This window comes from Camelus ferus, chromosome 1 (genome assembly GCF_009834535.1).
Source record: "Camelus ferus isolate YT-003-E chromosome 1, BCGSAC_Cfer_1.0, whole genome shotgun sequence".
NCBI classification, from domain to species: Eukaryota; Metazoa; Chordata; class Mammalia; order Artiodactyla; family Camelidae; genus Camelus; species Camelus ferus.
The window spans coordinates 55,724,371-55,736,569 of record NC_045696.1 but is presented as its reverse complement, the minus strand read 5'-3'; the positions used below and the strand labels follow the sequence as shown (position 1 = coordinate 55,736,569).

The 12,199-nt window shown below is 40.4% G+C and overlaps 1 protein-coding gene across 1 annotated transcript in view; it reads right to left on the bottom strand.

Moving 5' to 3' along the window:
• ARHGAP31 (Rho GTPase activating protein 31) overlaps positions 1 to 12,199 on the bottom strand; it is a 99,641-nt gene that overhangs the window by 40,337 nt on the left and 47,105 nt on the right. The window contains 2 exon segments of the mRNA XM_006190469.3: positions 544 to 688; positions 2,925 to 3,027. Of these exon segments, the coding sequence (XP_006190531.2) occupies positions 544 to 688; positions 2,925 to 3,027 (248 nt within the window).

The window sequence follows — 12,199 nt, the reverse complement described above, 5'->3', positions numbered from 1 at the left end:
CTGGCCTATCCTGCACTCCCTCTTGGCTGCTTTTCCCAGATGATTCGTTTCTCTTCCCAGCTTTCTAACCTCTGTCTTGACTTCTGTTTGTTCTCTCTCCCTTCTCTACCCACCCGCCTCTCTGCCCAACTCCCCCGACCCCCAAACCATGGGAGGAATAGCCTGATAAAAATGAATGAGCCATGAGAGTAGCATCTGGAGCCTCAGGCTCCTGTCCTGCTTGGGGACAGTGTGACCTTGGGCCAGTCATTTCATTCTCTGGTTCTTAGTTTCCTCCCCATATAATGATGCACATTTGGTTAAATAAATATGGAGATGAGTTAACGCAGTTCTTAAAACAAACATGATTCTGAAATTTCAAGAAAGGAAAAATTTCGCCAACAGTCCCGCTACCCTGATTTCCTCACTATACCATCCTGCTTCCATCACTAAGATAATGTTAACCATCTGGTGAGTATTATTATTGTTATTTTAGTGCTGAAACTTTCCTTGACCCATCCATGCTTCCCACCCAGTAACCATGGTGGAAATCCAAACACTCACCGTGAATTTCTCATAGAGCTCATAAGTCAGGAGGGGATTGGGGAGCTCCCTAAAGTAGAGCTTGCAGAGGGAGCCCACACAGTGGATGTCCTGGAGGTACACTTCCCTTGTCAGATCTGGACATTGATCTGAGCCAAACTCTTGCCTGAAACAACACAGACAGAGACATAACAATCCCAGGAACATGTGTTCCATGTCAGCAGCTACTTGGCTGCTTAGGGGGTCAAAAGACCCTAAACTGCTGATCTGACCATAATTTTGACCTTGATTCAAAAAGACCTTCTCGCACAAGCACAAGGAAGCTACAGGAAGATTTCCACTTCAGGTCTGGATCATCCTTCCAGAAGCTGCTGGAATTAGCAAGCCAGAATCCCATTTACAAGTGGATTTCTCATGGCGTGTCTGTAGTCTCAATTACAAACAGTGGGGATACATGTAAACAATTTGCCAAAAACCCTGTTGAGATTTCAGTTTTTCCAAAATATTGTTCTAAATGAACTTCTCTTTCTTGGAGGAGAGACCAAAACCAGGGTGAGTCAGATTGTTATCATTCATGTCCACATATTCATGTCAGCCAACTTGTTTTATCTGGAGACTGAAAGCCAGGGTTTGAGAACTTGAATCAACTTTCTCTTTGATGCTGAATGGAAACTTCTAGGATGCCTCATAGTGACTCCCACAGGACAGATGAGCTTATAAATATCTTCTTAAACAATCTATAGACAGGTGTTTGGAAACATTGTCAGATTCCAGGCCTTGTTTCTAATTTTTAAAAATTTCCTAACAAGGTTACGTGAATATACTGCGTCAAATTATATATACTTACTAGTTAAAAATCTATTTAAAAGATGATAAACCTAAGCTTTAATACAGAAGTGAAGTTAGGTTTCTTGAGAGTATTCACTTGGTCAAACAAGTAGTGACAAAGTCAAGCAGACTCAAGCCAGCATCTCCAACAGCTCACTGCCCGTTCACCAGTAGTCTGGTTCTGCCCCTTTAATAAAGGGAAGGGAAATCCCTTATGCTGTCAGAACCTGAAAGGAACTGAGTGAGGCCTTGAAAAGAAAACCATGCAATGGCCTCATAAATTCATAGGCATGTGTTTTTTACGAGGGCAGAACAAAAACAAAAATTTCCCTTGTCAAGGCTAAGGTCAATCCTTAAATGAAAAAGAATTGGCCCCTGTCCAAGTGTCCTTCCCTGATACCAACTGCTGGGTAGTATATTCTAGAGCTAAGAGCAAACCACTAAAAATACTTGCCTGCTGAAACTCTGAAAAATGTCACATGAGTACATTAGTGAAATTATATAAGCATATAGATTTGTTAAAATCTATGGCTGCAATAAATCAACTACTTTTTAACAGCTCTTACTTCTCCAGAAGTAAAAAGGATGCTTTATTCCTTTGGTATAGTTTTATTACAGTGGAGATTTGAGGGGGAGGGGCAGAAAACCAAATAGGAGGAAGAAAATAAAAATGAATTGCACAATGTATTACATTTTATATACTAATTTTGTGACAAGAATGTTTTATTATTTTAAAAGTCTACATTTATAGCTAAAGAACATATAGTAAATATATAAAAATAACACAATAAAGTATGTTCTTTTGATATTAAAGAACAATATTCAAAATAATAAATCTATTGTTTTAGTCATAGAATATATTATATATAACCTATATATGCTGTACATAAGCTATATAGATTTATGTATACTCTATTTTATATATATAATGCATATAAAATATACACACACATATCTGTGTTTTATATGAAGATTATTGTCCTCTTAATTCAATGAGATAGAAATTTCTTCAAAAAAAATTCTAGGATACATTTCAGAATTGTTTAGGATAAATCCATAGGATTGGAAATAGTTTCTCCATCAGTAATTTTTAAAATACATGTATCAGTTAGAGAAATGCACAAGACTTCTGACCTCTCGACCAGATGAAATATCAGATGTTGAGTGTGTACCAACAGAAAAATTCACATCAATCTCTAAGTTCTGAAAACCACAGAACAGGGATCTGAGCTTTGGGTTGGTAAGTGGGTAATAATAAATCATTTTTCCCCAACTTGTAATTTAAATCGTTTGAGTTCAATTGAATCTACCTAAGAAGGATAAATCTGGTACAAGACAAAGAAACAGAATAAAAGCCCTCAGGAGCTTTTGTTGGAAAGAATTACATCAGACTGGAGAGCTTCCTGATTGGATTAAGAACAGTCAGGCATCTGAAAACATCAGCACTTGATCTTCTGTCCTGCCAAACTTCCCTCAATCCCTTCAGTGTTTAATACCCCCTACACCTGCAGATAGAGGTATGGACAGAGGAAAGATCATGGAAAAATTCTTCAGGGGGCTATTCTTTGACTTACCTTAGCCGCTGTATGTTTGAGGTGACTCCTGAAAGCCGATAAATTCCATCCACAATGCCGTGAGTCTCTATAAATTCTGCACAGCTCTTCAATACATATGGAACTATGCAAAAGAAAAGAAAAAACAGTAAAGTATTAGACATAAGTCTGACTGTCTTTTAAAGATAGGCTTTTAAAAATCCAGGTAACTTCAAAAGAGAAATGAGTATAGAATGCATATGAGTTACAAGTGGAAACAATTACTTATAAATGGTAGATGATGTTCTTCGGTATTTAAAAAAAACATAGGGTTTTGTTAAAGTTTGGAAAACTCATGTGTTTTAAGAGTTAGTTTTTTTTTTTCTTAAAGAATTTGAAAAATATGCAAACACTTAGATTTTGAAACCAGCGGTGACCTTGGAAATCCCACAACCCAACCTCTTCATTTCACTGGTTCTCCCAGTGTGGTCTCCTGACTGGCAGCAGCAGCATCTCCTGGGAACTTGATGGGAATGCAAACACCAGGCCTCACTCCAGACCCACTGAGTCAGAGATCCTGGAGGTTGGGGCTCAGCCATCTGTGTTTTAAAAAGCCTTCCTGTGACTGTTGAATGATAAAATTAGAGAACCGTTGCCTATTCTAGCCATGAAGAAACCAAGGGGCAGGTAAATCTACTTCTCTCACTCAAAAGTACTGGTTGCTTATGAAAAGTAATTAACACATGGAAAAATGCTTATTATATAGGTAGGTAAAAGAAAAACAAGGCACAAAATCAAATATACATTGTGAATTCAACTATGTTTTAAAAAATTGCAAAGGGAATAAAGACTGGAAGAATACCTGCCAGAATATTAAAAGTGATTTAAAGGTTAAAGTGTTTTGATTTTTTTAAAGGTAAAAACCAAACCCCACCCCACCACCACCAAATGGGTCAAACCAGTCATTGACTGAATGGACCACATAAAAGGGACTAACATGGCCTCTTGAATTCCTGCCACTCTAGAAGTCCAGTGCCTGGGTAGAAGAGTCTGGCTACGCTGTTCTCTCCTTGGAGTTGACTTCGACCAGCCTAGCCAGCTCAGTGACCCAGAATGGCAGCCACAGGTCTTCTGGATGGTGTGGAGAGAGTGGCAAGTCACTTGACACTTTGGTCCTCAGGCAGACTCACGTGAAGTCCCTCCATGAGTGTGCTGTGGATGGTAGTTTACCAAAGCTTTGGGCGCCAAAGTCTTCAGGCATAGAGATGGTATTGGAACTTCATGAACTCCTGGCTGGGTTAGCACTGTGCCCGCTCCCCTAAAAAATACCCAGTCCATTAACACCTTAGGTTAGACTAGTGCCTATCCATTAATGCTTAATGCACACGATCATATCTACACCTAATTCCAAGTTGGACTGGACCTTGACATGAGTAGATACTAGGCATTCAGACTCAACATTCTTCCTGGATTCACTATTACAATACTTTCTAAACAACTCTCCCATCATTTTCTTCAACTACTAACTATCATTTTAGGTGCTGATACCCACTTCTCAAAGGCAGTGCACCCCCAGATCCTCTCCCCTCCAGGACACATCCATATTTTGCCAGTGTCATTCGTGACCAACTGGTGAGGTGTTTCTTAGTTACCCCAGGTGGAAAGAGGGCAGGGAGTGGACTTGGAAATATTGAGGCCAGAGACACAGAGGTGGAGCTACTCCCTTTGCGTGACTACAGGGTAGGATCAGGGTGTGGTGGAGGAGGGACTGTGAGAGTGGGCGGGGTCCAGAGCCCCCACCTGGCTTCAACCAGAAGAGCTATACTCTGGTCTATTTTATGAAATAGAGGTCTTGGTACAATTTTTGTCTCCCACCCTCATGTCTCTCAAAACATTTTATAAACAAACAAACAAATAAGCAAGCAAACAAACAGAGTTCAAATGCTATAAAAAGTTGTCTCATTTTTTTTTTAAATCCCTATTGTGCACAAAAGGTCAGCTCTTTCCCCAGCACACCAGCTGCTGTTCTGTAACCTGCCACATGTGGTCACAGTTCAGAGCACAGGTTGGGACACCAAATTGCCTTTGTAGCCTTGGGAAAAATATGCAGTCATTCTCTCAGTTTCCATATCTGTAAGATGAGGATAACAATGATGTTAACCTCAGAGCTGGTGGACTGAAGTAACACCTGTAAACACTTAGCACAGACCCTGGCATATAATGAGTATTCCACAGTGACAGTTACAATTTCTACCTGAAGCTTCTCTATGATGAAATTTATAATTTGTGAGATGCAAGCTTGGTGAAAACAGTTTGCCTCCTTCCATCCGATGGGCAGCGGGGGGTGGGTTGACCAACCTCTTACCAGTCAACACTCACCTCCACTATTCAGAATGCCTTTTGCAGACTTCTCCGGTTCAGTGTTTCTATTTGAAGGTCATTTTGCTCACCTGCAGCCTCTCTTCTATGCATTGAGGTGCATCTTCATAACACAAAGGCAGCAGGGCAACAGGGTATGGATTTTGTTAGCAGTTCTGTAACTGTGCTTGATCTGGACCTGTTTGGCAAGGTGCTTCTGCACCAAGGTATATGGCTGTGGTGCCACACAGGGCACAAGTGGACTTAAGAGCTTGGACCATTTCCAAGGGGGACTCAAAGACAAAAGCCTCAGCCTTGAAGGCCCTTTATAAAGAACACTCCACAAAAGGGCAGTGCAGGGTCACCCATCCGTCCTACCCCATCCTCAGGGAGCGGCTTGCCAGCACCATGGCCCTCAGCTGCAGCACCTCGGGCTCCGTTTGTTTTAAAGGTGGGGAACACATTCCCGGATGGAGCCTCTGACATAAATTTACTCTGGCTTTGGTACAGAGGCCCTAGAACCTCTTGTCCTGGATCTGTTTAAACAGGAAGACAATATTAAAACAACCCAGAGAAAAAGGCCATGGTCCCAGTCCCCGAGGAGTGTTAGCTTTCCTGGAGTCTCGTCTCAGGTCGCGTTGGAAGACTAAGGAGTCTCCATTACTCTCAGTAAATGTGAAAGGACCCACTTGATCTCTGTAATCATCTGGCTCTAGAGTCAGAGCAGTGGTTCTCAGATTGTGGTCCCCAGGTGAGGGCCAGCAGCTGCTTCCAGGTGACTCTGATGCACACTAAAGCATCTCATACTTTAACGTGGATACAAACCACTGGGATCCTCTTAGCACGCAGATTCCAATGGGAGGGTTGCTGCGGGGTGCTCAAGAATTTGCATGTCTAACAAATTCCCAGATGATTCAGATACAGACAGTCTGCAACCCACATTAAGGGTAGCCAGGCTCTAAAAGTAATACTGGCCCGTGGTGCTGCAGGCGCTAATAAGAGTTTTGTCTCAAAGCCTCAGAACTCTTTAGACTATTGTCCCTGGGGTCCAATCAAACTGGGGACACCCTAGGACTCTGGACAGGGTAGAAGCTTGGTACAAAATGGCTGAGTACTTACAGATGAAAAGAAAGCTTTCATTGTCTATTTAGGCCTGAAAGGAGTGATGCTGGAAGTCAGAGTCACAGAGCTAGTTCTGTGGGATTTATCATGAACCCAAAGAACTTTGTCTCCTCCTACAGAGGTACACACAGTTGCTGATTATGATGCAATATTATAACTTCTTTGAATTGTTCCACTGATGGTTCTCTAAGTCCCTTTTTTGTTTTGTTTTGTTTTGTTTTTCCCGGATCAGCGATCTTAAACGTTAAATTTTAATCCAAGCACAAAATAAATCTTGAGGTGGTTTCTGATGGAAAAGAAAACTTTGCCTTTGATTTACGTTTTACAGTTTACAAAACATTTTAAACTTCTTTGTTACATTTGATCCAATCTGGTACAACTAAAAGACATTTTACACTTAGAAATAAATAAGTATAAATAAACATATGTTGGGGTACTCCTTTCCTCAATCCCTAACCTTTTCAAGGATTTAGGGCAGAAAAGGCCAGCAGTCAAACCATTTCTCTGAATCCCCCCAGAAGTAATGTCTGCTAAGCTGCCCCAGTTCCCCATGTGGTTGAGATCTGATCAGATCTGGAGAGGGAGACTGGAACAAGTACAGTTTTATTTGGTCAGTTGTGTGGTCATGGTGGCCTCATTCTTTCATAGTGCAAATTGCATTTGTGTTTCAGGAAAATATGGCATGTCTCCATCCCCATTCTGGATTTTTGTTAGGGTCTTGTACAGGTCATATTTCACCCCCTCTCTGAGTTCTGCATCCCTAATCTTCAAAGTGCATACACATAATGGAATATGACTCGGCAATAAAAAGCAATGATAAAGCATGTAAGTGATAGAAGGCAGACTATGGAAGAGTACATACTATATGATTCTATTAATCTAGGACTCTAGAAAATACAACCTAACTTTTAGTGAGAGAAAGCAAGGAAGAGGAAAGAAGTGGGAACTGCAGAGGGGCAGAGGAAACTTTTGGGAGTGATGGATATATTCATCATCTTGACTAGGGTGATAGAAAGGACCAAGGACCACTGGCAGATGAAGAAGAACTGATACTTGCAGGGGGAGGGTCACAGAGAGACAAGCCACTGAACAGGGAAGAAATCTCTGAGAGTCTGCTGCCGTGCACAGGGGACAGAGTGAGGACTCCAAGCAGCTCTGCTCTGCAGTGGATGAGCCCATTCTGCTCCCACATTTTTTTCAAGAGATGAAGTAAAGATTTCAATCACTTTTCCATGATTCTTGATTGTCAGCAGAGAACTTCCTCGCTTCCCATTCCCTGGGAATCTAAGAGCCATCTCAGTGGCTCCTGTACCTTCTCTCTCTGCCGGCTCCCAGTTTTTGTTTCTGTCCCATCCGTCCTCTGTCCTGCGACTCCATCCCTCCTGTGCCACACTCCTCCCTCGCCTCTGTGAGTCTCCGCTTGCCTGAGAGCTCACTGTTCCTTGGCAATTCCCTGTTTTCACTTCTTTCTACTCTCTTCCTCCTGGCATAATGTGGAATTATAGAAAAGTCTGAAAATTTGTGGTATTTATTTTTTAAAGTATAATATTCTCTGTTCTTTACAAAAAGCAAAGTAGCTGCTTTCTAATTTTCTGAGGAAAAAGAATTTTTAAATATCTTTAGACTTTAGCCTGTCCTCCTTTGAAAAAAGTTTCTTTTTTTATTTTTTAACCCTTAAAAATTGAGATATAATTCAAATGCCATGAAATTCACCCTTTTAAAGCATACAATTAAGTGGTTTTCAGTATACTTACAGAGTTAAGCAACCATCATATTTCAGAACACTTTCACTACCCCAATTCCGGGACATTTCTATATGTACAAGGTTATTCAATGCAGAAATTTTTTGCAATGGCACAAGATTGTCCATCAATAGGAAGCTGTTTATGTAAATAATGGAACATCCATGTAATGGAATACTATATAATCATCAGAAAGAATGAGGAACTTTCATGTACTGATATGCAGTTGTCTCCAATATATATTATTAAACAAAAAGATCAAGGTGCAGACCGTATTGGTATGCTGGCATTTGCTTTTTTTTTCTTTACAGAAAACAAAAGAACAACTATACAATTCCTTTGTATGTGCATTAAATATCTATGGAAGGACACATAAGAAAGTGACAACTTTAGCTGCCTACAGGAAAAAGAACTGGGAGGCTGGGGCCAGAGCTATGAGTCAATTCTTTTATACTTTTGAGTCTTTAACTATAAGAATATATTACCTTTTCCAAAAATTTTTCATAAAAAAGTCCAATTCAATAAATACTTATTGCAAACTTGCTTTTATCCAGCACTAGGTGCTGGGTGTTGTCTCGACCTGTGTCATCTCCATTACTAAGTTGTGAGCTTCTTAGGACAAGGAGGACAGTACTGTCTTATTCATCCAGAAGAGCCTTGAAAACACATGCACTTGAAGTGTTTTGCTGAGCAGGAGATTGGCCATTATTCTCCAGATTGGTTTTCAGTGCTCCATTGATATCTGGGTCCTTTGAAGAAGAAAGCACTTTTTATGTGTCAGGCACTGCATAAGGTGCTTTTTTTTTCTCTTTTCATAGCATTTTCCATTCTATAATCATAGCCAATCCATGAAAAAGGTAAAATTCTTCATTTTGAAAATGTGAAAGCTGATTCTCAGAGAGGCTAGGTAAGTTGACCAACATCACATAGCCAGTAAGTGCCAAAGTGGGGATCCAAACTTAGGTTTGTCTGACTTTTTTCATGGTACCACATTGAGGAGGACAAAAAAGAAAGCCCCAGGCTACACCTGCCTGACTCAAACCCTCCCCACCTTGCAGGGCAGGTCCCATGAATTGTTGGCCAAGTATGGAGGTAGCATTTAAGGAAAGCTGACTGGTTCCTTGCCCTTAACTACCCAAATGCCTGAAATTCTACCACTGCAGCCCCTACTTTACGGTGGTGATGGATTTTAGGTGTTCAACACCTAGCAGTTAACATTTACTTTTAAATTTCTTTTGAAAAGTTACAAAAGCAGTATGAAAATGAAAAACACTTCCTGACTTCAGGCTATACTATAAAGTTATAATAATCAAAACTGTATGATACTGGTGTAAAAACAAATAGATCAACGGAAAAAAGTCAAAAGCCTAGATATAAACCCAAGAATATATGGTCTGCTGTATTTGACAAAGGGGCCAAGAATACTCAATGTAGAAAAGATAGTCTCTTCAATAACTGATGCTGGGAAAATTGGATATTCACATGTAAAAGAGTCAAACTAGACCTATATCTATACCACTAACAAAAGTTAACTTGAAATGGAGTAAAGAACTCAATGTAAGATCTGAAACTATGGAACTCTCAGAAGAAGACAGGAAAAAAGCTCCTTCACTGGGTCTTGGCAATGACTTTTTGGATATAGCACCAAAAGCAGAAGCAACAAAATCAAAGATAAATAAGCAGGACTACATCAAACTAAAAAGCTTCTGCACAGCAAAAGAAACAATCAACAAAGTGAAAAGGCAACCTATGGAACAGGTAAAAATATTTGCAAACCATATATCTGATACGAGGTTAATATCCAAAATATACACAACTCAATAGCAAAAAAATTAAGTAATCCAATTTAAAAGTGGGCAAAAGATCTGAATAGACATTTCTCCAAAGAAGATACACAAAAAGCCAACAGATACATGAAAAGATGCTCAACATCACTAGTCATTAGGGAGATGCAAATCAAAACCACAATGAGACGTCTTTTCATGCCTGTTAGAATGGTCAACATCAAAAAGACAAGATTTAACAAATGCTGGTGAGAATGTGGAGAAAAGGGAGCCCTTGTGCACCATTAGTGGGATTATAATTTGGTGCAGCCACTATGGAAAACAGTATGGAGCACCCTCAAAAAATTAAAAATAGAACTGCCATATGATCCAGCAATTACTTCTGGGAGTACATCCAAAGGACACAAAAACACTAACTTGAAAAGATATCTTCACCTTCCTGTTCATAGCAGCTTTATTTACAATAGTTGAGACATGGAAACAAAGTAAGTCTCCATCAACAGATGATTGGATAAAGAAGTTGTGGCATACATATGCGATCGAATAATATTCAGCCATAAAAAATAATGGAAATCCTGCCATTTGTGACAACATAGATGGACATTGAGGGCATTATGCTAAGTGAAAGAAGTCAGAGAAAGACAAATACTGTATGATCTCACTTAGATGTGGAATCTAAAAAACCAAAATAGAACCAAACTCATAGAAAAAAGATCAGATTTGTGGTTACCAGAGGCTGAGGTGGGAAGGGTGAGGTGCAGGAATTGGAGAAAGGTGGTCAAAAGGTACAAACTTCCAGTTACAAGATAAATGAGTACCAGGGCCGTGAGGTGCAGCATGATGACTGTGGTTAACATTGTTGTACGTTATATATATGAAAATTGTGAAGGGAGGAAATCCTAAGTGTTCTCATCACAAGGAAAAGAAATTCTTTGCTTTCTCTTTTTCTTGCATCTATATGGGATGATGGATGCTAACTAAACCTATTGTGGTCATCATTTCACAATAGATGTAAGTGAAGCCGTTATGCTGCACACCTTAAACTTATACAGTAATATATGTCAATTATATCTCAGTAAAACTGGGGGGAAAAGAATAAAGAATGAAAAAGATACACAAATACAAAGAGCAAAGAGTGTCTCCCTTTTACATCACCCTTCCCAGTATCTTAAATGATAAAAATCACTGAAAAGTTAATAGTGTGTTTTTGCTTTTCTATATCCTTAACTTTGTTTTTCTGAATTTTCTCTAATGAGGATGAAGCACAAATAATTTTTTCAAAGAAAGAAATAGGTTTTAAAAAACAAATTTCACTAAAGAAGCCAGAGGCCTTTCTGACGTTAGTGAGGCAATTTCTGTCTATTTGTTAGTCCTTTCCAGTGACCCTGCAAGGTGGTTGCTCCTTGTTAAATAGAAGGGTTTGCCTAACTTGCAGGCCTGCTGTGGCTGAGGACTAGCTCTGCTCCACTGCTGGGTGAAGCTCCTGATGGCAGATTGCAGCCTGGAGTCCCCTCCTTTCCTCACTTCCAGGGTCTCAGATGCTAGGTCCAGTCAGCTCTTTCCTGTAGAAGTGTCCAGTTCCCCCCCTGGTCCATGCCCTGACCCGTCCCAGCCAGGCCCTCAGGTCTCTGCTATCAGTGAGTGCACCAACTCTTTCCAATGACAACAATTCTCCTACCTAAGCAGATGCACTGGGGGCCTATGTAGCCCAGGGGACAAGAAGGTGAATGAGATCTTTACCCTCAAGAAGCCAAGAAGGGAATAGACGATTACTGTGTACCTAATATGTGCTCAGCCCTGAGTGCTACACTTCCATGCATGATTTGTACCCAGTTCAGTCCTCAGAACCACTTTATGAGGAAGGCATTTATCCTTGTTTTATAAATGAGGAAACTGAAGCTCAGAGGTATTATGTAACTTGGCCAGTGTGAAAATATCAAGCAAAATATTAACGTTGAGGGCCTTAGAGAGGCACAGAAATGTGATAGCAGTTCTTCTAAACAGATTACACCACAGTGGGGGAAGTCAGGCAGGGCTTCTGGTGTTGAACAAGAACAGGAAATTGTGTGCATTAAAGAGAGCTGAGAGTATGAGAAGGAGCTGGTTAGAAAGTGCTGAGACAGGACCCTCGCCCTGGGTCCTCACGATGTGTAAGTGGATAGAGGACTCGGAAGGCTACACATTAAGAACCCTGACACTGCTTCCTAGCAGTGATTTGAGATGCTATGTTGTGATGTGATGCAGTAAATACTATGACACAGACAGAAGCCTTGCGTCAGCTTCTGGCATATAATAATCACTTTGTAAACAT